Raw genomic sequence first — 26,469 nt, 5'->3', positions numbered from 1 at the left:
CAGGATCTACCACATGCATTCATTGCTACCGCTTCTGATCCATAGACATTTAGGGAAGCATCAGGGGTTCCTGAGTGAGACCAAGCTATGGAGGAAGAGTATAGCTCCTTGATGAGGAACAACACATGGGATTTAGTCCATCTCCCTAAGGGGAGAAAGATGGTTCAATGTAAGTGGATCTATCAGGCCAAGTTTGCAGCGGATGGTAGTGTGGATAAGTATAAGGCTCGGCTTGTTGCAAAAGGGTTCTCTCAGGTTGCAGGTGTTGACTATACTAAGACCTTTGCACCCATAGCCAAGATGAACTCCATTCATTTGACACTTGTTATTGCTGCAACTCATGGTTGGGTTGTACATCAGATGGATGTGAAGAGTGCTTTTCTTCATGGTGACCTTGATGAGGAGATTTATATGGAGCAGCCATAGGGTTTCATCCAGGATACTTCCTTGGTTTGCAGACTAAGGAAATCTCTCTATGGCCTTAAGCAGGTCCCCAGGGCTTGGTACGCTATGTTGGATTCCTTTCTTCTCTCTGTAGGGTTCACCAGGTGTCATTCCAATCCGAATGTCTACATTTTGCGATAGGATGACTCTCACTTGATACTTGTGCTCTATGTTGATGACTTGATCATTACAGGGAGTACTGCATCCATCATTAGCAGGGTCAAATCTGCTTTGCATGATAGATTTTCTATGACTGACTTGGGTCTTTTGCACTACTTTCTCGGGATAGAGATTTCACAGTCACCTTCGGGGATTACACTATCGCAACCCAAGTATGCTCTTGATCTACTTGCACGCTTTCATATGGCTGATTGTAAGCCTACCCCAACTCCCTTTCTTTTAGGAGTCAAGCTTGAGGCTCAGTTCTCCACCAGTTGATGCCACTTTTTATCATCAGCTTGTGGGTAGTCTCATCTACTTGACCCATACACATCCTGATATTTCATTTGCAATTGGCATAGTTTCTCGCTTCATGCAGGAACCACATGAGCTTCATTGGAAAGCCGCCAAATGCATCCTTCATTACATCCAGGGTACACATCACTATGGGATTCAATATGCAGCAGGCACAAGACTTCTCTTGGTTGGTTACACAGACTCCAATTGGGCTGGCAATCTTGATGATCGTAAGTCTACTTCCGGTTACAGTTTTCACCTTGGTTCGGGCCCCATTTGTTGGCAAAGTGAGAAGCAACATGCTATTTCTCTCTCTTCAACTAAGGCTGAGTATCGAGGCACTGTTAACGCAACGACTAAGACCATTTGGCTCCAGTAGATTCTCACAGAGTTTGGGTTCACTACTCCACAGCCGACAGTTCTACATTGCGACAATTAAAGTGCTATTGCAATCACAAAGAACCCGGTCCAACACCAATAGACCAAACACATTGAGATTCATATGCACTATATCCGAGAGCTCATTTAGGAGTAGGTCATTGATTTGCAGTATTGTCCTACAACGGAGCAGGTTGCTGACATATTCACCAAACCTTTCACCCAGAGCAAGTTCTAGCAGTTGCGAGCTCTCTTAGGGGTGCAGGATGCATCATTAGGGGGGGTCAGCTGACTTCTCCTTCCTCTCTTATGGGGGGGACTTTTTCCTCTTTGAGGTTTTGTCCTTCTTCTTTGAGAGTCTTTTGTACTTTCATCTCTCTTTTGGGGGGGAGTTTTTTCCCACTGGGTTTTCTCCCTTTCTCCATTTGTGAGAGATTGCATTGCATAGTTTTTCTTGCATTTGCATATTGTACATGGGTACCTATCATGGCCTAGTAGCCGAGACCCATCTTGCATTATTGACTTGAGTCTTCATTCCCCTAAGTTGCACTTAAGGGGGGGTGTTGGTGTAAATAAATATTCATTTTGGATATTATTACACTTTACTTAAGTTAACTTAGGATAATGCATCTCTTTGTAGTTTGGATTTGAGACACTTAGGGAAGTGTGCACATAGGGATAGAGCTTGTAGGAGAAATTCCACCTTTTGTGGTCTTATTTTACTATTACACTCCACATTTGGTGGGTCATCCACCTCTTGTGGAATATTATATTATTTCTCCTACCTACCCCTAGTATTTCTTACCTACCCTTGTTTCTCATTGAGCCACATGTCATAATTATGTGCTCGTACATCCATATGGCCTTGCCTATATAAGAAAGCCTATATTCATTGTATTGGGATGAATCCAGTTGATCATTTTCATATTGATGAGAATACAGTTTGTTCTTGTCATTCTTTTGTCTCTATTTTTATACTTTTCATTGTGACCTTGATCTTGGCAAAATCCTACAATTTTATTTGTTGGATCAATAACATTTTCAGAGAATCCTAGCCGTGTTAATAGATTGTAAGTACAAATATTCAACTTAGTGCCTCCATCTATCAAAACATGTTTAACACGGTGTTTATGGATCATGGCTTCAATGTGTAATGGCTGGTTATGTGGATGACTCAGTGAGTTATCATCTTCTTCAGAGAACATGAGGTAATGAGGGGAGGTCAGATGACCTACTATAGATTGAAAACAACCTACGTCTAAATCTTTAGGAACACTGGTGGTAAGTAGAGCCTTGTCCAGGATCTCTTTATGGGCAGAGGAGATCTTAAGTAATTCTAGAATGGAGATTTGAGCATTGGTTCTCTTCAATTGTTCCACAATACTATAACCAGGAGAAGATGATGAAACTAGTTGCTTTGATTTGGCCATGATGGTGTCTGTTTGTTTATTTGGCAGTTGTGATGTTGTTTGATCAAAAGTGGAGGAACTAGCTCCTGGGAGAGAAATCTTCTTTTGAGTGCAAGTCACAACATTAGCAATCTGTGCTTGACTTTGGTGATCTTGGATGATGATTACATTACAATATTCAGGTTGTACAGATTCAATCATGTTGATCACATTATCATGATTAGTGTAAGTATAATTGACTCTAGCTCCTCCCTTGGATTTGGAGGATTCCCCTTGGTCATAATTGGGTAAGAGATCTTTAAAAGCCTTATGATTAGCTTTAGTCATGTGGCTTCTGTATATGGTGAAAATGGATAACAATAATAACAAAATTGAAAGGCTAAATGAACTCAACCACCAAACCCTAGCCTAACAACAACAAAGATCCACCATAACATATGAAGATTACCTAAGACAATGCAAATCAAATGAAATCACAAATATTATACCATCACATGTCCAATAGGGTTTGAATCTCCATTCTTCCTATCTCCATTGATCTTGCTTGGTATATTTGCTCTCAGATTTTATGTGCACAAGAGCTCAACAAAGAACGGAATGTGGTTGCAAGTAGGATCGTAGTGTAGCCAAGTGATCAAGTCATTAACTCATTAGGTCATTAGGGTTTGATAATGAAGGAAGTATCCTCTTATATAGAAGACACTATATGAAATGGAGGGATAAGATTGAGAGGTGTAAAAGGAGGTCAGCTAGGATTAGAGGGTAGGTAGAAGAAATAATAAAATAATGAAAGAGGTAGGTAGTGTATGAATTAAGAGATGAATGACATGTGTCATGGGTAGAAAAGGTTAATGAATTAAATAAATAAATAAATAAAGATTTATTTAATTAATAGAAGAAATGGGATAATTAAATAAATAAAATATTTATTTAATTTTAGGAAAAGGATAATTTAAATAAATAAATGTATTTATTTAAATGAGAAATAAGGCTAGAAGAGGATAAATGAATTAATTAAATAAATAAATATTTATTTAATTAATAGAAGAATTAGGCTTAGATAATTAAATAAATAAAATATTTATTTAATTAGACATGACAATTTTAGGTGTATAGCTTCCAACAGTGATCTTGCCTGCGTTGATGAGATCTTGAATCTCATGCCAAAGTTTCAGGCAGTTTTTTATGTTATGTCCCTTGTTTCGATGATAGTCACATTATTCATTTTCTCTCCACCATCTGGGTCTAATTTTTGGATCGTATGGTCTAGAGATGTCTGGTAATGTTATCAGATTGTTTGCCAATAAAGTTTTAAAGGCCAACTCATATGACTCATCTAGAGGAGTAAAATCACGTTTAGGTTTTGAGACCCAAGGTTTGTCTTTAAACCACTCTCTTGTTTTCTTTGGGGGATTCTTTGTTGTAGTTTTAGCTGCCTTGAGTGCTTGTGTGCCACTGGCCAAGTTAAATATTGTGGATTTTGTTTTTGCTTGGATAGTATCTACCACTCCATCACTAACAATGTTCTTGTTGTTGTCTTTGCTATATTTCCAGTATTTACTCTTTTCTTTAGAGCTAGAACCTTGCGATGTTTCTTTCCAAAGTGATATATCTCCCTTTTTGATAAGTACATCTTCCATTCTGAGGGCGTTATCGACCATTTTGTTGAATGAAGGGTGTACTTGCATTTGGACACTATATTTCAATTTAGGGACTAAGTTGTTGACAAAGATATCCATTTTATCAAGATCTGGGATAGCCCGTGAATATCTAGAGAACATCTTTCTCCATCGTTGGAAGAAAGTGAGAAAGGGTTCTCTTGTCTTTTGTCTAGTATTGCAAAGTTCTATCATAGTGACTGGGCGACAAATGTTGTATGTGTTGGGAAAAATGGTGTCTCAACCTTGCATTTATGCGAGGTTACTATTTATAGTAAGTTTTCATTTGATCACGAAATGGTGCGAAACTCTCCCTGAAGCTTCTGGTTGGCTAGATAAGCATTCCGGTAAAGTTGCGTCGCAAGGTCATAGCTAGTTTTGAAGATATTAAAGTTTTCGTCTTGGAGGGGTGCAATAAAATATTTAAACTTAATTTTGGGGACTTTAGAGGCTCCGAAATGCCCTAAAAAGTGGTCGTAACCGGCGAAGTTGGTACGAGGTGATAGAGCACTTCGCGAGCTTTCTGGCGCTTCAAATGGTTCATCAATCGGACACCCAGTTCTCAAGTTATGGCCTTCGAAAGTTTGTACTCTTGAAATAGGAAAAATAATTTGTATCGAATACATAAATGAGCTGTAAAAAGGGAGTGACACGTGTTGATGTGTGCTTTAACATGTCATAGGGCATCTAGAAGGGAGATAAGGTCGGCTACACCTTATTGGGTGGTTTTAGCCCATGGTTTTGTAATACCGTTTGACGGTTTCCTGTATTGTATCTCCTATTTATGAGGTGTGTGAGATAGAGGTTGTGTGTAAGAGTCTTATGGCTATTGAGTTGCCTCTGAATCTCTGATTAATGGTACTCCTGCGAAGAGCTTGCTCTGCAAGTATGTTGTAATCTGTTTTTGATTGCCGAATAAAATATTGAGCTGCTTTTGGAGTGTGGGGTTTTTCTCCCAAAAGGGTTTTCCCCACGTAAATCACTGTGTTGTGGTATGATTGCTATTATATCTATTTCTATTTTCTGTAACTGTTGTAACGATCTGAAAAAGTTTTGCATTACCCTCCTCTCAAGGTTAGTGTAGGAAGTTGTTTCCGCTACTTAACTTCCTTACAAGTGGTATCAGAGCCTGATCACCTTTGGTTTCAATTGTGGGCAGTTGGGTTTTTTGAACTAATCCAGATTTGAGTGGGAGCTTGTGCAGAAGACACTTTTTGATCTTGTTGCAGGAATATTCAGATGGCGAGTTCGTCAGGGAGAATAGAGGTGGAGAAATTTAATGGAAGTAATTTTGAGATGTGGAAGCTGAGGATGGAAGATCTGCTAATAGATCGAGATCTTTGGGATGCTATTGATGCGAATGTCCAAAGGCCCTCAGATCCTACTGCGGCAGCTCAGTATGATGTTATGGACTGAAAAGCCAAGGGTCTAATCAGACTGTGCCTGGCAGACTCTGTTCTAATCAATGTCCATGAAGAAAACTCTGCAAAGAAGCTATGGACTAAGCTTGGTGAGATGTATCAAGTGAAATCTTTATTAAATCAAATTTTCTTAAGAAAGAAATTGTATTCCTCGAAGATGGAAGAGGGTGGACGAATTGCAGACCACCTGGAAGCATTCAATATGTTGGTGGCTCAATTAGTATCCATCGGTGTTAAGATGGATGAGGAGGAGAAATGTCAGATCTTGCTTTGTTCTTTGTCTGATTCGTGGGATTCTCTTGTTATGGCTATCGGTAGTACTTCTGTTGTTTTGAAATCTGAAGACGTGGTGGGTGCCCTACTCGATGAAGAGATGCGAAGGAAGGTATCCATCAGTTCAAAGGAAGCCCTAACCGTTCGTGGAAGACCTAAGGAGAAAGGCAAGAAGAATGAGAAGCGTGACAAGTCCAAATCCAAAGGGAGATCGAAATCTCCTGGAAAGTCCAAAGTCATTTGCTGGAATTGCGGTAAACCGGGTCACATCCGTAAGGACTGCAAAGAAGAAAAGAAGAAGAAGAAAAAGAAAAAGTTCGATTCTGATTCTGAATCCGACAAGGAAGATGGCGATGCATTTATTGCGGCTTTGGCGACTCATGCAGGTAATGATGCCTGGCTAATTGACTCAGGTGCATCTTTTCATATGACTTCCAATAGAGGTTGGTTTTCTGAATATGAAGGATTTAATGGAGGTAAGGTGTACTTGGGTGATGATTCACATCTAGACATTGTTGGTCGAGGTAAAGTTAGAATCAGGTTTTCTGATGGTAGAATAAAAAGGATTAATGGTGTGCTGCATATCCCTGGATTAAAACGAAACCTGTTATCTGTGAGAAAACTGATAGATGCAGGTGTGCAGGTAGTCTTTTCTGAAGCAGGATGTAAGATGATTAAGGGTGCTATGGTAGTTGCTAGAGGTGTCAGGTTTGGCACTTTGTATAAGCTTGAAGCATACACTGTTGAGTGTAATAGCACTTCTATAAAAAGTAAATCTATAGATACTTCACTGGAAGATTTGAAGGTTTCACCTTCAGCAGATGGAAATGGTTTTTGGGCACCTAAGGGTGCTCTTTCGTCTGAAGCAAAGTTACCTGCAGAGAAGACTATGTTATGGCACCAGAGACTTGGCCACATTGGAGAAAAGGGTCTAAGGACCTTGAAAAATAAAAACCTTGTTGAAGGTTTGAATGATTGTAATCTTGACTTTGATTTCTGTGAGCATTGCATTTATGGAAAACAAAACCGTGTTCAGTTTTACTCGAGTTCTCATAAAACTTGTGGTGTTTTGGATCTTATCCATTCTGATGTGTTTGGTCCAGTAGATGTCTCTTCGATTGGAAAATCCACATATTATGTTTCATTTATTGATGATTTTAGTAGAAGGACATGGGTTTATTTTCTAAAGAGTAAATCTGAAGTTTTTAGTCGTTTTAAAGAATTTAAAGCAATGGTTGAGTTGCAAACTGGAAAGAAAATAAAATGTTTGAGAACTGATAATGGCGGTGAGTTTTGCTCTAATGATTTTGATAGATTCTGTAAAGACTGTGGAATTAACAGGCAGAAGACAACTCCGTATTCTCCACAGCAGAATGGAGTTGCAGAAAGAATGAACAGGACACTGATGGAGAAGGCTAGGAGTATGTTGAGTGGTGCTGATCTCGAACAAAAGTTTTGGGCTGAAGCTGTTGCCATTGCTTGCTACCTGATTAACAGGTCTCCTACATCAGCTCTTGTTGATAAAATGCCTATGGAAGCATGGTCAGGTCACAAGCCTTCATTGAGACATCTTAGAGTTTTTGGTTGCGAGGCATATGCACATGTGCCAAAGGAGAAGCGAACAAAGTTGGAGAACAAGGCTATGAAATGTATCTTCATCGGGTATAGTTATGGTGTGAAAGGATACAAGCTTTGGGACCCTGTTGCACAAAAGGTAATTCACAGTAGAAGTGTTATTTTTAGAGAAATTAAGTCTCCTTCTGTTACATTGCAGCCAGAACAGACTAAAAAAGAAGATGTGATTCAACTTCCTTCTACACCTGAAAGAGTTGAATCGAGACCCCTAGATAGGCAAGAATTTGAGGAGAGCTCGTCTAGCTCTGAATCTTCAGAAGAGGAGGAAGAACCTCCGACTCAGCTTGTTCGAAGGTCTAAAAGACATAGACAACCACCTGAAAGGTATTCACCTGATGATTGGAGATGTATTTTTGCTCTGAATACTAGTGTGGATGAACCGAAATCTGTAGAAGAGGCATTAGGTATGAATGATGCAGAATCCTGGAAGATTGCTATGGAGGAAGAAATGGCAGCTTTGAAAAAGAATGATACATGGGATCTTGTATCATTGCCTGAAGGACGAAAACCTGTTGGTTGTAAATGGGTGTTCAAGAAAAAGATTGGTTCAGATGGAAGCATTGAGAAGTATAAAGCAAGGTTGGTTGCAAAAGGCTATTCTTAGGTTGAGGGTGTTGATTACGGTGAGATATTTTCTCCTGTTGCAAAAATGATGTCAATTAGATTTTTGCTTTCTATTGCTACTGCTTATGATTTAGAGGTTGAGCAAATGGATGTGAAAACTGCTTTCCTTCATGGTGATTTGGAAGAAGATATTTATATGACACAGTCGGAGCACTATGTGGTGAAAGGCAAAAGTAATCTGGTCTGTAAATTGAAGAAATCTTTGTATGGCCTCAAACAAAGTCCTAGGATGTGGTACCAGAAATTTGATACATATGTGTTGAGTTTGGAATTTGAACGTTCTAAATCAGATCACTGTGTTTATTATAAATCTGATGGTGATCATTTCTTATTCATTGCATTGTATGTTGATGATATGTTATTCATTGGTAAAGGGAAAGGTATGATTTCAGAACTGAAGTCTCAGCTCGCTGCTAAATTTGAAATGAAAGATCTTGGTGCAGCAAAGCACATTCTTGGGATGGAAATTAGAAGAGATAGGGCAAACAGAAAGCTATGGCTAGGCCAGAGTAAGTATGTGAATTCAGTGTTACAGAGGTTCAACATGCAGAATTGTAGACCATTGAGTGTTCCTTTTACAGTTGGAACGAAACTATCTGTTTCAGATTGTCCTACATCCCCATTGGAGATGGAAGACATGAGCAGAGTGCCTTACCAGAGTGCGGTTGGAAGCTTGATGTATGCTATGGTCTGTACTAGACCAGACATTGCCCAAGCAGTGGGAGTACTTTCTAGATATATGTCTAATCTTGGTAGAGTTCATTGGGATGCAGTCAAAAGAGTCTTCAGATATTTGAAGGGTACTTCAGAGTATTCTTTGTGTTATCATGGTAATTCAGTTGGAAACATGACTTCCCTTGATATCCATGGTTATGTGGATTCAGATTGGGCAGGTGATATTGATAGCAGAAGATCCACCAGTGCTTATGTGTTTACTTTTTTTGGTGGTGCAATTAGTTGGATGAGTAAGCGACAGGCTGTGGTTGCTCTATCCACTACTGAAGTAGAGTATATGGCAGCTACTCATGCTTGTAAAGAGGCCATTTGGCTTAAGAGACTGTGTTCGGATATTGGAATAAAACAAGGTACAGTGACAGTTTACTGTGACAGTCAGAGTGCAATCAGCCTAGCTAAGAACCCGACATTTCATGCCCGGACCAAACATATTGATGTTCAGTATCATTTTCTTAGAGATATGGTCGAAGATGGTAGGGTGAAGCTGGTTAAGGTGGAAACTTTGATGAATGTTGCAGATGCTTTAACTAAGGCTGTGAGCACAGAGAAGTTCAGATGGTGTTCAGATTCTATGGGCCTTATGGCCCCTAGCAATTGATTCATTGTGTTGACATTCCCTTCCACTCTTGCAAGGTGTTTGACAAGTGGGAGATTTGTTGGGAAAAATGATGTCTCAACCTTGCATTTATGCGAGGTTACTATTTATAGTAAGTTTTCATTTGAGCACGAAATGGTGTGAAACTCTCCCTAAAGCTTCTGGTTGGCTAGATAAGCATTCCGGTAAAGTTGCGTCGCAAGGTCACAGCTAGTTTTGAAGATATTAAAGTTTTCGTCTTGGAGGGGTGCAAAAAAAATATTTAAACTTAATTTTGGGGACTTTAGAGGCTCCGAAACACCCTAAAAAGAGGCCGTAACTGGTGAAGCAGGTTACGAGGTGATAGAGCACTTCACGAGCTTTCTGGCGCTTCAAACGGTTCGTCAATCGGACACCCGGTTCTCAAGTTATGGCCTCCGGAAGTTTGTACTCTTGAAATAGGAAAAATAATTTGTATCGAATACATAAATGAGCTGTAAAAATGGAGCGACACATGTTGATGTGTGCTTTAACATGTCATAGGGCATCTAGAAGGGAGATAAGGTCGGCTACACCTTATTGGGTGGTTTTAGCCCATGGTTTTGTAATACCGTTTGACGGTTTCCTGTATTGTATCTCCTATTTATGAGGTGTGTGAGATAGAGGTTGTGTGTAAGAGTCTTATGGCTATTGAGTTGCCTTTGAATCTCTGATTAATGGTACTCCTGCGAAGAGCTTGCTCTGCAAGTATGTTGTAATCTGTTTTTGATTGCCGAATAAAATATTGAGTTGCTTTTGGAGTGTGGAGTTTTTCTCCCGAAAGGGTTTTCCCCACGTAAATCACTGTGTTGTGGTATGATTGCTATTATATCTATTTCTATTTTCTGTAACTGTTGTAACGATCTGAAAAAGTTTTGCATTACCCTCCTCTCAAGGTTAGTGTAGGAAGTTGTTTCCGCTACTTAACTTCCTTACAGTATGAGTATTGCTATAAAAATATTTGGAATGATTCTTCAAATGTTTTTATCCCTTTGGGTAGGCTTGTGAACCATTCCATTGCTTGACCTCCTAAACTCCTTGGAAAAAGGTGCATGAGGTATGTTTGATCATGCATAAACTCCATCCAAGTGGCACAAAACTCTCTGACATGATCTTGAGGATCTGAGGTACCATCATACTTGTCAAATTTTGGGATCTAAACTTGTGAAGGAAATGGAGACATGTAAACGTTTTTGTCAAATGGGAATGGGCATATTGTGTCCAAAGAATATTGTTTTGATGTTTTATCTTTGTTTTCTATTCTTGTGATTGCAGTTTGTAGTGCTTCCATCTGTTTGCTCATTTTTCCCCATGGTGTATCTACCTCTTTAGAAAAGAGGGTCTCCACATTATAACCAGTAGGGAGTTTGGCACCTTGTTTTGCTAATTCTAGGAAATAGTCTTCTTTTTCCCTAGCCATGATGACCTTCATCATTTTTTGGAATTCTTTATTATTCTGACACCTATGTACTTCATCTTCAGGAGGTTCAGGGAGCTCAGATTTAGTTGATGAATCGCTGTCAGTAGCTTGATTATTGAAATCTTCATGGGTGTTTCATTTACTGGCTTCTTTTTCTTGTCTTTCCCCAAACATGGTGGGAGATAGGGGCTGACCAAAGATGGGTATGTCGTAAACTGGTATCTGTGACGAGGATGGTTTATTGTAAAAAGGGTCTCCCCCAAGAATGGATTGTCTCTGGTTGAAAAGGGTGTCTCTTTTGCTTTGTTTGTTTTGTTGTGAGAGCTTCTAGTTTGAACAAGCATTTCTAACTGACAGGACCAAGAGCGGGATGTGCTACAGAAGTCAAGATCAAATTGTAGCTAGTATTTCATTTAACGTAGTAATTAGGAGAAGTAACTTAAGATCTGGTCTAGTTTCAGGAACGATCTATTCTGTGTAAGACATTATCTAAGTTGACTTAGGTTTGATAAAATGTTTGTTTGAACTAGCTAAGAAATGATCAAAAAAATCATGCTTAGGAAGATGATAACCAATTTTGGACTCACTGTAAAACTGTTTTGGACAGGTTTTGACTGTTCTCGATTGACAGAATCAGAGACTTGTACGACTATATTTATGGAACCGTATGACAGTATAACAAGTGCATGACGACCACAGTTTTATTTCGTATGAGTTGCTACCTAGTACCACACGACAAATGGGTAGGTCTCAGATGACAAATGATTCTATTTGGTTCTATCTCGTACGACACAGGATATGGCTCAGGATGACAGACTACTAGGTCTCGTACAACAGAGGATTGGGCACAGGACGAAAATTTAGTATACTCGTACAACACAAAATTTGGTACAAGATGACAATCCAACAAACTCGTATGACTATTCACAAAGCAGAGACTAAAAGTTCTGAGTTTTTCAATGACTGAGCAGGATGACTGAGTACAACCAATTTCTGAGATGGACGGATTTTCGATAGGGATAGACTAGTTTCAACACAGACAGAGTTTATCATTGAGTTATTTTATTTGTTTGATTTGTGTTCTCCAGTTTCAATATTTCATTTTTTTTTTTTAATTCCAAGGATAAAAACACAAAAAACACGCAAGATATATAATATTTCAAGCACAACATGCTAACCCTATGGAAGTTGGCTTAGAGAAGAAAACCTTTGCTTGCTGACTTAGGTACACACCTAATAGCTAATCAGAATATGGCCACCGAGTCTCACGCAATGGATTCTCAACGTCGTATTAGTTGACTCCAAACGTTAATGGGGGCACGATATGGCAAGTGTCTTGGGAGAGTTACTATCTCTCTTGCACAAAGATTATCAACCTTTCGGAGGTGAATCGGGTAGCTTCTATCTTATAGTTCTTAATTAGGAATTCCATTTGAAATTACCCCTTGAAGTCATGCAAGCATGATTGAGACCTATAGCCCGACAAGGTACCGAAACAAGTTGTAGTCACGTAAACGCGATTGAGACCGTGAGGCCCTACAAAATGTCTGCTATGAGAGATCTCAAAGAGAAAACTCAAATAATCCCATCCTCTGAGACTTTAATCACTAGAGACCTATTTATTATAGTGAGTTGGAATCCTTAGGTCTAGCTGTACTCACTTGGGTCATTCTCATAGGGTGATTACTTTTTCCCACTATGACAGGCCTGCTAAAGGTACACAAATCTCAAAACTTAGAAAAAAGATTCGAGGGTCTAGATTTCTAATTGTCTATAAAAGACAAGAGCATACTCTCCTACCTCTTAGATTTTTTTGAAAACATGAAAGATAGATTTGTTCTTTAACTAGATAGCAATTTAAGTGCCTAAAAATGAATTTAAAGAATACACGATATTTAGTCGATTTTCTCTTTAGGCAACCTGCAAAAACAACGCATTAGTAGTCATGTTGTTTTTATTCTTTGATAGGCGTATGTTTGATTGATAGATTCTTTGACAAGCGTCCTACAAAAAATTGGTTAGGCTATAAAAATCTCAGGCAGACAGAAGACAATTCAAGGTTAGCGTCAGCATCATCTAAAATTTAAGCAAAAAATCTTGAAAAGTAATCTATTTTTAACCTATCAGAAAATAGAATCGTACGACAATCTTTGCATGACAGAACGACAAAACTCCTTTATCGTACGAGTTAGGAACCAGCATAGAATGACAAAAGAATAATATAAGCAATGTGTCGTACGAGTCAGAAATCAGTATAGAACGACAAAAGAATAATACAAGCAGTGTGTCGTATGAGTCAGAAATCAGTACATAATGACAAAATATAAGAAAATAAATATGTTGTATGAATCCATATTCCAATTTGTATGATAATTTAAAGGATATGATCCTATTTCATACGATAAACTGCAGGCGTCAATATAATGTCATACAATGCAATGAAACTGCTCGTACGATATTTCGCAAAGGTTGTACGGATGAAACCTGCAGGATAAAAAAAAAATGATTTTGAGGCCAAAAAAGTAGTTATCGTGCCCCACGGTGGGCGCCAGAAATGTGTGTGTAAAAAGTGGACCGTATCTGTAAGCACAACATTTCAATCAAGTCATTACATGCATGCTTAATCAGATATAATCAATGAATAATAAACCATAACAAATCGACTCATTGCCTTCTAAAAGATGTGAGTATATGATTGCTCTTAGATTATAAGCAATGCCAGTGACTAGACAACACCAAGATGAAGGATTTAATCTATATGAGCATGATGTTAGCTAGATGGATGCAAGATTAATCTAACATGATTTTTGCAATATTAAGCTAAATGATTTAATCAATATGAAACAATTAATATGCAATATATCTCAATGAAATCCTAGAGCAAAAATAGTATAATAACGATATATTCTCCAGCCTCTTTTTGAATGAGAGACGAGCCTAAATTTATAAAAAATTTAGAAAGAAACAAACGGCTAAGATCTGACGATGATGAGCGGTCAAGATTTTCCAAGAGGAAGCACAATCTAGGTAAATTGATGTGATTGGATGCTTTTATCAACTTTAAAGGAAGTTGAACTAAAATTAAGATTATAATCAGAAAAAAACTGATTTATTCTCTATTTCATTCAATTTTAAGATTTAATTATTTTAATTACTTTCTTTGAGATTATTTATCAATTTGTAATTTGTTTTTTTCAAGATTATCTGCAATTGATTTCTTTTCTCAAATTTTTAATTCTTTCTTGGTCAATTAATTTCTTTTTTGATTTATTTCCTTTTTTGAAGATTTGTGCTCAATTGATTTATTTAATTTAAATTAATTCCTCTTTTTGATGATTTAATGGCAAATTGATTTATTTAATTAAATATGCAAGGATATTCAATTAAAATAAATAAGATAATTATTTAAAATGATTTACTTGGAATGATTTAATTAATTAAATAAATATTTAATTAATATTGAGTGATTAATTTTCCATGTGACATTTGATGATTAAAGAATTAATTGTGTGCTCAAGATTTGATTTAATTGCCTTTGGTTAGGACCTTGGTGATGTTGTCGAGATTAGGGGCCCATGGTTTAGATGACCATTTTTAGGGTATTATAGGTGTGAGTCATCAATTGATGCCCATGATGTGTAAGGAATATGTGGTAAAAATATTTCATGTGAGAAGCATGGGAAGGGCATAGTGTCCCTAAATATAAGGGTTTCACCATGATGGTGAAGCCTATGGAGGAAAAAAATGATGTCTCCTAAAGTAAGGATAAATACACCAGATACAACAAGAGGATTGCACGTGGTATAAAAAAAATACTCTAGAAGCATGGTATAAGGGTCAGTAAGTGACTATTAAAGTGAGATGTATCAATATAGGCTTAGTAATCAAGCACTAGAAAGCATGAAGTAATAATTTAAGATCAAAGACAACAAATCAATCAACAATGGAAAGGCGCAAGCCTCATTGTAAAATAGAAAACATAAAAGATATAGGTAAAGAAAAGTAAACATGAAGTGTAATAAGGCAAATAAGCAAATAAAGTGGTAATTTAGTGATAGGATAAAACCAAGAGTAGAATAAAAGTCAAAAGTTAGATGCATCAACCTAAGTGGTGAAATAAAGGTAATAGGGAAAGACAAATAAAGAAAACATCTAAAAAATGATGCAAATATGAGAAAAATCAAAGAAATTGTAGGCCAAAAAGCCTCCCCCTTGGACACCCCAAGTAAGGAAGACAAAGTGTACAAAAAAAACATAGAAGGTGAAATAGGTATAAAAACATAATAAATTAGGGGGCAATATAAAAAGGATGGGGCTAGGCTTGTGCTCCGAGCAAATTTGATAGAATGGATACCCCTTATTCCTTAGCTACTAGCCAAAGAGGTTCTCATGCTCCTATATCGGATAGCAAAAAATGAATTATTGAACAAACCTACATAAAAAAATTAGCATAGAATTGAGAGAGACAATGCATATCTTGTTAATCTATATAATTGAAAAATTCAACATTCTTTAACCATCTTAAATTTTATTTTGTTTCATGTATATAGTTTAAATATAAGAAAAGTTTTCAATCTTTCATAAAGATTTCTTTACCCTAGGTATTATTTGAGAATAATATTTATATATTTTGTTGCTAGCCCATGTCTACCATTACTGCCCAGTGCCCACGCACTACTGCAACTTTTCTTGACTTGACTTAGAAATTTTGTATAGTGAGTATAAATGTCAACCATTGATTTTCAGATTGACTAGTGTACTTGATTGATTGGTTGTAATGCCAAGGATTTTCCATGCCACTCAGTCCCGATAGACTTTGCTCAACTTCTTTTAGGTCAGTCAAACTTTACTAATGTAAATATTTAAGGTTTTTACTAACATCGAAAGGAGGATGTTAATGGGATTGCCTCTATTTCAACGTGGGTTTTCAAGATGAACTGGAGTGTTCTAGAAATTTCCAGTTTCTAGAATCTAGACAACAATTGAACAAAAAGCCAAGACTTGATTCATAAGTTTCCAGTTTCATCAGACACCTCATTATCAATGAAGGAAAAGATGAAGGAGCACTAAGTATCCTTAAAGGTAAATCCATGGTTATAGATTACTGCTTCCTAAGGAACCCTCGATGCAACACATGACATGAAGAAAAAATGTGCATCCTAGAAAAGCCATCTGAAATCAGTATGCGCATCTAGCAGATCCAATACATACACACACTGTTATGCCATAAAGAAGAATCAGACATAGTTTATTTCCCACATTAACCCTTAGAGGAAAGTTATTGCAATTTAAGATCTTGCCAGATCAAAGAGCATGCATACATGTTTAGATTCAACAATATAGAATCATAAAATACAAGAAAAAGACATAAGAATAGAACATAGATTTATTGTGGGAAAAACCCTTTAGAGTAAAAAACATCACACTCCAAAATGAAAGAGCCATTGTATCATTTAGCAACCAAAAATAGTTACAATACAATCTTCAAGCTCTAGGCCTTTACATAGAGATTTACATCGTGCTCCATCTTGGAGAAAATCAAGCCGCATAACCCCTATAATAATGAATCCTTCTCCTCTACAACTCCTCTAGCAATTCTTATATAGAGAGAGCTTACGATGCAAAAGCAACAGTCTCTCAAAAGCGTCCATATTCAATGTATCTATGAATGTAAAAGGAAACTTCATTTGGCATAACTCTCACATAGATAATATTTAATACAAATATTATTTATTCCATAGACATAAGTCATTGAAGATGAGATAAACACACCTTCTGCTAACTTGGAACTTTCCATTTTACTCCAAGCCTATCCAAGTGGAAGATTTGGTCCCACTAAGAATCTTTCCAAATTTGTGCACAAGAAAGGAAAACAAACTATGCAACCACTTGTCACTAGGAGGGGGTTTCAAAGAGCTCTAAATAGATTTTCTTCTCCAAAGTTACCTCCTTGTGACAACTGTCACAATTTCGTTTCCTCCTCAACACTTGTTGCACCCAACATGCCATTGGGCCCCACTACTAAGCTTTGCACTTTGGAAATTTAAAATATTCCATTAATAATAAAATCTATCTTACTCAAAATACTTAGTATGATTAGTCAAAACCAAATGAAATGAGAGCATAATAAGAGACAAATGACACAAAATAAAGTATACTCATGAAGGTGCCATTGTTGTATATATTTCTTGTCCTCCTTGTCTTCATGAAGTTTGCTAGCTCCAAAGTTGACTAATAGAGAGTGGGAGAGATAAATGGGGTGAATGTGGAATGCTCTCAAGCTAGCATAACAACATGAAGATAGATGAGTGGATTATGGATGTGGTGTTAGGAATTACATGCAGAAAATATCAATTATATGCAAATAAAGATTAAGCAAAGGAATGAACAACACATAAATAATAACAAAGATGAGACAATTTTAATGTGGTTCACCCAAACTCGGGCTTCGTCCACCAAACAGAGAGTCCAATATTATTATCCAATAAATCAAACTGATTACAACCAACAATCCCTTGCAACTTAATACTGATGCAAAATGCTACAACATTCTCTACAAAAAACCCTAACTGTTAGCCTTTTTATCAAGACTTATGTTGGTTATAAAATTAGGGTTACAACATGTGAGCCAATAGAAAAATAACACCTGGCACCTTTATAAAATAATAAGTGTTTTTTGGCCTTGCGGGGCGCTGCCCCTCGACCCCGCCCTATATAGCAACAGGGAGTGCATCACGGGTGTTTCCCCTCGACTGCATCTTTGGGGTGTTTCCCCCACACCCTCGTCAAAAATATGGGGGGAAACTGCACTGATAGAAGTAGGGAAAATTTAACCTCCGAGTCTGATTAGGCTCCATATAACAACATGTGGATCAAAATTGGAATTATGATGTGCTATGATAAGTGGACATGCAACAAAAAGAGTAGCATAATTCTATGATGAAAATTGGATATAGTTAGATGAGAGAATGGCTCAATTTATAGAGTTGGGACCCTAGAAATGGATGGTGAAGATCAAAAGATGATGAGTGGCCAGGATTGAATGTGAGAGAAGAGAACAAGTGGGAGATCCAAGAGATTTAGCCATAAAGGCATTCTTTGGCTCTAAACTCCTCAAGGACATGGGGAAAAGTAACAAAAACCTTTGGGAAGGTAAATAAATAATTAAAAATTCCTTGGGAAGGAGAATAGGAATTAATAATTCCTCGAGAAGAGAGGTATCGGGAAAATAAAGGAATTCAAAATTCCTTGGGTAGACAAAAGTGGTTAGCATTTAAGGTTGAGGATTGAGATGGAAGAGCAATTTATGACATGTTATTGACCCATGTGCAAATGATTAGTGAGGATGATTTGGTTAAATAATGGTGGGTTATAGTGCAAGTGGACAAGTTAGAAGGATGTGATGGGTGGAGAGAGAGTGAGTGGAGACAATGGTAATAGTGGTTAAGATTGTATTAATTAGGCTAAATGACAGAGATCAGGAGGAGGATTTGTAGGAACTTTAACTAATTGGGATTAGAAGGAAGATTGAAATATTGACCAAGATTGAGTTTGATTTATTGAAATAAATTAAACTTTAGAAGAAATAGGATATATATAGATATATATATAGATATATAAGTGATAAATTAATTATATGGATAAAAGGGGGTAATTATTTAAATATTAATTTATTCAATTTTATGTGTCTACAAAATCAGCACACAAGACCATTTAATTAATAAAATAATTTTCTTGGGACTCCTAAGGTTTAGGCACCTTAACCCCAACATGACAAAGAAAAAGAACCTTTTGATACCTCAAAGACTACAAATCACACCATGCACTAGATACTAAGAGACCGATCAATGAACTAATTGTTTCAATTTCTTCAATTTGATCATATATCTTAATCTAGAACAATGTGATATGCTCATTATCACAATATGGCCAATCATAAATGTTAATGCTTCCAAGAAAAGAAGGAAATCAAGCTTCCAAGTTCAAACAAAACTAGGACTTGGGTCAAGATTTCTTAGTTTCTTTTGAATCAATATGACTTAGAAATCAAGAACTCGTTAATCAAGCAATTATTTTGATTTCTTCAGTTTCACCGAATAATTCAATCCAAAATAATGCAAAATGCCAAGGATTGCCACATACACTCTCATTCTTCCTCTTTAAAAAAACAATCAATCTATTACATATTACAAAAAAATAATTGAACATTGTTTGAATAGTAAACAAAATCAATAATTTTCTTTATTAAAATTATAAAGTCAATTATTCCAATACCTACTTGCTTATTATTGTCCAATTCATATTGAGATATATTTAAGTTGTATCATTTGAAAAATGGTAATCCCAACCCTAATACACAAATAACAAAACAACAACCATCTAATATCTCAATCAATCAAAATTATCTATAAAATATTTTAGAGTAGATTTGTGATCCTTATAATATTTATTTAAAAAAATACCTTCCAACTTTCTATAAAGATTTCTTTAAAATTGAGAAGATAAATATTTAGATATTCTGTTGCTTCTCCGCTTCCAGAAGTGTGTGGTTGGTCAAAGAAAGAAAGGAAAGGTACCTATTCCAAACGCCATTATTGACCGGACTTATCTTCCACGTGTCTAAATGAGAGTCGCTAGCTCATGTTTGCCATTACTGCCCACGATCTACCTATATACAACTTTTGTTGACTTGACTTGTAAATTTGTAATAGCAATAAAGTACTTGATTGATTAGTTATAATGCCATGGATTTTCCATGATATTCATTGGCAATAAACTTATTCTTGTTCCAACTTTATTTACATCATTCAAACTTTTGGAATGGCCGACTTTACTAATATAAATATGTAAAAGTATTTTAGTAAAAGCAAGTCGGCATGTTGATAGAATTGCCTCTATTTCTATGGGAGTTTTCAAGAGTAACTAGAGTGTTCTAGAATTTTGGTCGATTCAAACGTCAACTCATCATTTAAAATCAATTTTTCTTCTTTTTTTTTCAAATTTTTTGTTTTGTTTTGTCTTTCATGTTCTTAGATATATAGAACTAGCACTTGTAGTTATAGGAGGTTTCATAGGTGAGAAAAATAAAATTTAACAATGTATATTAACATATAAGTCTATATATATTTATTACTTACAATACAATTTGGTACATAGTTTTTTGTCAAATTTCTTTATTGTTTGGATTTCTTTTTTTTTCACCTTCTCTTTTATATATATTATGTTCTCTTGTTGATTTCTCACTTGCTCTCTTGTTCTGATGATAGATCGTGGTGTTTGATCCGAAACGTTGGCAACATAAAGAACTACATAGTTGAATCCAGAAGAAAATAAAATATATTATTATGGAATATGGAAATTTCATGATTTCAATTATTTGAATCTTTATTTTTATTTTTTTAATTCAGATATTAACTATGTGAATTTTCTTTTTTTATAATTTTAGTATTATTTATATTTGTTTCATATTATTAATTATAGAGAATGGAAATTTGCTATTTTTTATGGTACTCATAGTGTTTCTCTTTCATTTATGAGTTTATTTAGGAGAGCACACAATCTTTGAATATTTTAGAGTCTAGTTATGTCACATTTGTTGTTTGCCATTTTCAACATTGTTCAATACCTTTCACACCTATATTAAATTGTGATGTGGCTCTTAACACCAAGATTCGAATCTTGTTGAAGTGTTGTTGCTTATTGTTGAACATTTATGTTAGGGATGAGGTTCACCGTTTGTGACCTCACAAATTCATAACTCTTGATCAAAACACCCTTATCTAATTATTTTTAAAAAAAATTACATATAAACACATAATTTATTAAACTAAATAAATTTAATAGTTCCATTTTTTTTTTAATTCTAAATTATTAGAATTAATTGAAACTATATATTGACTTACATATAATTGGCATTGCGAGGTACAACGTGATAAAAAAGACACACTTTTGTCTATTCAAGCCATCTGCTATTGGTGGGTTTTCCAACTGATCATTTAATAGTTACTAATTTTTTTGGCAATGGAAAGAAGGAAAATGCAATAGAAAACCAGCTGTCATTGTCCCAAAATATATAAGACAATGGTATAGGGGTGTGAGACAGGTTTTCTTAAAATGTGGAAAGACAATTCCACAATAAAAACTTATAAACAAATTAATGAATTTTTGAATAAAGATATTAGTTTTTCATAATCTATAATATTTTTTATTATTGTTTCTGATTTAGATTATGTTTTCTTTTTGTATATATCAACCTTACACATCACATTCTGCATGGATCAGAATGATAAATAGCTCACAGAATAGAAATATCAATGTAAACAAATCCACAATTTTCTATTCCATGAACCATCTTCACAAAATTATAATATTGCTTATATCATAATGAATCAATGAAGAGCACTAGTCAAATCGAAAATTGAAGCTTGACGTCTAAGCTAACTGTCACAAGGGGTCCAGAAAATTTCCAAGGAAAATCAAGAAAAAGTGTAGCTTGTGGGTGGCAATGGCATACATGGGCCAGGGACTCTCGAATGTACGCTTCCTTTTCGAATAAAGGCATATGATCTACCCACATACCGACATAAGTAAATACATACATGTTTTATATGGGTTCATACTGGATAGGCGCTGTTGTTAATAGTGTGATGGCCTGGTTTACAGTTTACTTGGCTCTCATTTCAGTTGTGGCACTGTCAATCACTCTAATGGCTCTCAAACAGACCTTGTCTGGCTATTCTCTTGACGACTGGCGAGACGGAGAGCTCTCCAACTTCTGTAATTGGACGGGTGTCGCTTGTGACCCTTCCAACCAGAGCGTAATCGCTCTCAATCTCCAAAACAAGGCCATCTTTGGCTCATTACCACTTAACTTCCCCACCTTTACCCATCTCACTACACCCAATCTTTCCTCTAATTCTATAACCGGTCCAATTCCATTCTCTGCCTTTGCCTCTTGTTCTGCTCTAGCTTTTCTTTCTCTCGACCACAACAATCTCACAGGAACACTTCCCTTATCTCTTTCCAATTGTACCGCGCTTAAAATCCTTGACCTGTCTGTTAACGAGCTTACTGGTCCCGTCCCTTCCAGCCTTTCTAAGTTATCCAACCTGCAGCAGCTCAACCTCCGTGAGAACAACTTTACAAGCCCAATTCCTCAATCTCTGTCAAACTGTACCAATCTGGTATTGTTGGATTTATGTTTTAACTATGCAATCAACGGAACCATATCCACAGGTCTCGGCCTTCTCACCAGACTGCAAAATCTGTGTCTATCCGGTAACCATCTCACCGGTCTGTTATCCGCGACCGTTATCTCCAATCTAACTCAACTCCGGATAGTGAAAGTGGGCCACAACGGTATGAGCGGAGCGATTCCTTCATGGCTCGGCCAAATGCCCTTCCTGGAACAGATGTGGATGGGAGGGAGTCGATACGAAGGGAGCATTCCTCCTTCTATCGGGAACATATCATCTCTCACCCTTTTAGCCACCTACGGGAATTCACTCACTGGTAATATTCCCAAATCACTCGGCCAACTCTCCCGCCTGACTGCACTGAGCATCTCACGTAATTTTCTGACAGGCTCTCTTCCGCCAGAGCTGGGGAATCTTACAGATCTACAACTTGAACGAGTGTCTGTAAATTCATTAAGCGGGAGTATTCCGATCGACTTTGGCCGACTAAAATCCCTTCAACAATTTGAGGCGTGGAACAATAATTTCAGCGGAAGGATCCCAGCAGAGTTGAGCAATTGTTCGGCGTTGGGGCTTCTGAGACTGCAGGGCAATCAGCTAAGCGGGGCCATACCTCCACAGCTGGGTCGCTTAAGCTTCCTAGCGGAACTACGTTTGGAGCAAAATCAATTGTCGGGAACGATTCCCGAATCCCTTTCAAACTGTACCAATCTTCAGGAGCTGTCCCTCGGCTACAATCTGCTACAAGGTACCATTCCACCATCTATTGCAAGCCTGCGAAACATAGTTCGTTCATTTTCAATGCCCCATAATCAACTTAAGGGAAAAATTCCAGCAGAAATAGAAGGCATGATATCTGTTACTGTAATAGACCTGGCTGGCAATTATTTAGGCGGTGAAATTCCAGAGAGCCTTGGAAATTGCGTGCAGCTGCTGCAACTGAACTCTCAAGCAATCAATTTAGTGGTCAAATTCCACAAACTTTGGGCACGCTTATTACTCTGACGAATTTGGATCTCTCTGTCAACAATTTATCTGGTCCCATAACAATTTGGACACTGTTGTCGACATGCTTATTTCTTTTGGACAGTCGACAACAAATATATATTATCACCTTTGTTGTATTTCTTTGTGAAGGCTTTGACTGTGATAGCTATCATGTTGTTTAGACAAATACTTTGGCAGCGCAGGTGGCATGGTTAATCTTTTCTTTGGCAGTGTTATTATGATGACTTGGACAATGTATTATGACTCACGTGGATAGTGACTTGGCTCTCATTACCATATCATTGTATTGGTAGTAAATGGATTTCAAAACGATTATGTTTTCATTTGACGGATTTCAAATGATTACACATTTTGATTTGGTACTCGAATTAAAAAAAAATATGGTAAAACAAAATGGTTTCTCATTTTACACTACGAAAACTCGAACCCTAAGTGTCGCCATGAAAATGATTCAATTACACCCTGAGCAAGATTGTAGTGCCATTTTGGTACGATTCTCAATTATGATAAAGTATGAGAAATAGCAAAGTAGTTGGTGGATTCTCCATGAGCTGAAAGCGGAGGTAAATAAAAATTTATGGGATTGGTTTTTCAGTTTCTAACCGGCCATGAGAGGTAATCTCTATATAGTTTTTCACTTGTTCTTTCGAAGGTAAATATGGTAAATTGAAAAGTAAACGATAATATTACTTCAGTTTTGAACATATTTCTTTACCTTGTTTTACATTGATAAAGGATAAAATTAAAGGGTACAAATGAAAAGAAAACTATTTTGTATCTGGTCATTGTTTTTCAATTGTCAAAAAGGGAAAAAGGAAGTTAAATATTTTTGTTTCAGTTGCTTAATAAACCCTAACCCGAGGGTCTGGTTCTTGACTCGGGTATATGTTTTGAAATAAGGATTTCATTATATATTTTTTGGTCTATAAATTCATGGCTTTAAGCCATTGTTCTATTTGGATGAAAAAGTGTAAACATAGTAGTTTTGAAAAAGTTTTAGTGTCATCTCTGAAAAGATTGAAAAATAATTGTAGAACAGTATTGAGTGATATGACTGTAACTTGAAAGAGGTTGAAAAGATAAAAAATAATGTGACATTGTTGCATACAATGTTCTTTGTATCTAATATCATTGAGAATCATATATTATTGTATTCAATATTGATGTTAGGGCTGTAGATTAAGTGTAGTTGTGTGATCACAATTGATTACAAAGTTGAACAATGATGTTGTAAAAAGTTGGAATCTTTCACCTCTCTGATTTTTCATACAGAGAATGTTTACATAAATATGAATATAGAAATCATTGCATATCACACTTTGTAAACTAGCCAGTGTTTGTGATTGCAAATCAGATTGCATTCACAAGGACTTGGTAGTCTACTCAGATATTTGAGAATTGGATTGAGGTGTAGAGTGTTACTCCACCTTTGTAAACAGTTGATATTGTGGATGGTATAAAGAGACAGGTTTCAAGTGGTTTTTTTATACCCCATGAGGGGTTTTTCACTCAGTAAATCTTTGGTGTCATGTGGTGTCTCTTGTCTCTTTTTGTTTCCTATTAATGTGGTCCTTTTAGTTAATGCTCTGATACACTAAGTGTGTTTAAATCTGTCATGTTTCAAGTTTGCAAAATTTGTGTTGTGTGAATCTGTTTGTTGAAGTTCTATTTTAGAAGCATAAATCAGATTGTTCATAAATCATCGAAACAATGCTATATGTTGCTTACTCATGACCTATTAATGTCGTTATATTGTACTTCATCTTGAAATGTCATGTGTCGACGTGCATAATCAGATTTCTTATTTAAGTTCAAGGTCAAGTCTGTATTTATACATTCAAGTGAGAAGTTTTAAAAATACTTCAGTTTGACTTACCCCCACCCCTCTCAGAGTGAACCCACTTCCAAAATGTGGTATCAGAGCTAGTTCATCAGTGAAAGAGACTGCCTTTAAAATAGAAAACAAAGAGGATTTGGATAGTGAATCATAATTGTTTGATTCATTAGAGGCTCTCTTAGTGAGAAAGCTTAAAAAGAAATATAGAAGGAAGCTACCAGTTAAATGCTTTAACTATGGCAAGGCTAGTCATTTTGCATTCCAATGTCCTTATGTTGATCAAAACAATGATGATGATCAGAATGAAAAACATTATTAGAAAAATATCTTCAATCTTAAAAAGAATTTTAATTTCAATAACTTCAAAGAGAAGAAGACTCTATTGAGTAAAGAAGACTATGATGATGAGTCAAATGATTCTTTAGGTCATGAAGGTGAAACCTTGTTCATGAATGAATTTGATGTTCAAAAATCTTCAAGTAGCCAACTAGATAGTCAAGTAAACAATCAATCTGATCTTGAAAATTGTGAGATAAATCTTGAATGTGAATTGATTTGTGTCCTTCAAGAAATAAAAAGACTCAAGAAACATATTACCTCTCAAGAGAAAAGTTTAAATAAATTGATTGTTCCTTTGCAAGATGAACTAGATGACTCTAAAAGAGTCATGGACAATCTCAAATCTGTTCTTACTGATAAAGAAATAGAGATTCAAGGTCTTAAATAACAAGTTAACACTCTCAAAAATCAAGTTGAAGAGCATGAAAGAATGATTCACTTGCATAATATGCTTGGGAAACAAAAGTAGTCTGTTGACATAGGTGAATGCTCAAAATCTTCAAATCAAAATGTAAAAACTAATAGTAAGAAGCAGTCATTTCAAAACAAATGGGACAATTTCAGGTTTAATTCTTTTTTCAAAGGCTATTGCTTCTTTTGAAATAAATTTGGTCACAAAGTGAGTACCTACAAATTCATGATGCCTAGAATACCATGATTTGGTCACAAACAGTGTTTTGGGTTTCCTGATACTATCAGGTGTTTCAAATGTAATGCTATAGGTCACATTTTCAGATAGTGCAAACAAAATAAGCCAATTGTAGAAAAGGTTTGGAGACCCAAACTTGTTCAAAGCATAGAACAATCCATGCTTGTTCAAACTACTTTTCTTTCTAATAAGAAGACATTATGGGTTATTGATAGTAGTTGTTCTAACCACATGACAAGGGGTGAAGACAATTTTTTGAAACTTGAAAATTATGCTGGTGGTATTGTGAAGTTTGGTGACAACTCAAAGATTCAAATTAAAGGTAGAGGATCTTTGCTTCCCAATGATAATACACCTATTCATGTTGTGTACTAT

At 36.2% G+C, this 26,469-nt stretch overlaps 1 protein-coding gene across 1 annotated transcript; it reads left to right on the top strand.

Annotated features, from left to right (window-relative positions):
* Positions 1-21,673: 21,673 nt before the first annotated feature.
* Positions 21,674-23,266, top strand: LOC131036354 (LRR receptor-like serine/threonine-protein kinase ERL1). Its single transcript, XM_057968217.2, has one exon. It carries the CDS (start codon positions 21,674-21,676, stop codon positions 23,264-23,266), a length of 1,593 nt encoding a protein of 530 aa, XP_057824200.2.
* Positions 23,267-26,469: the final 3,203 nt, after the last annotated feature.

The sequence above is a fragment of the Cryptomeria japonica genome, chromosome 2, assembly GCF_030272615.1.
Source record: "Cryptomeria japonica chromosome 2, Sugi_1.0, whole genome shotgun sequence".
Lineage (NCBI taxonomy): Eukaryota > Viridiplantae > Streptophyta > Pinopsida > Cupressales > Cupressaceae > Cryptomeria > Cryptomeria japonica.
Note: the sequence above shows the minus strand (reverse complement) of the source record. Positions and strands in the feature narration are given on the sequence as shown.

Excerpts from the sequence above, each read along its gene's own strand:
- LOC131036354 (XM_057968217.2), top strand. The coding sequence starts at position 21,674 with ATGGGTTCATACTGGATAGGCGCTGTTGTTAATAGTGTGATGGCCTGG.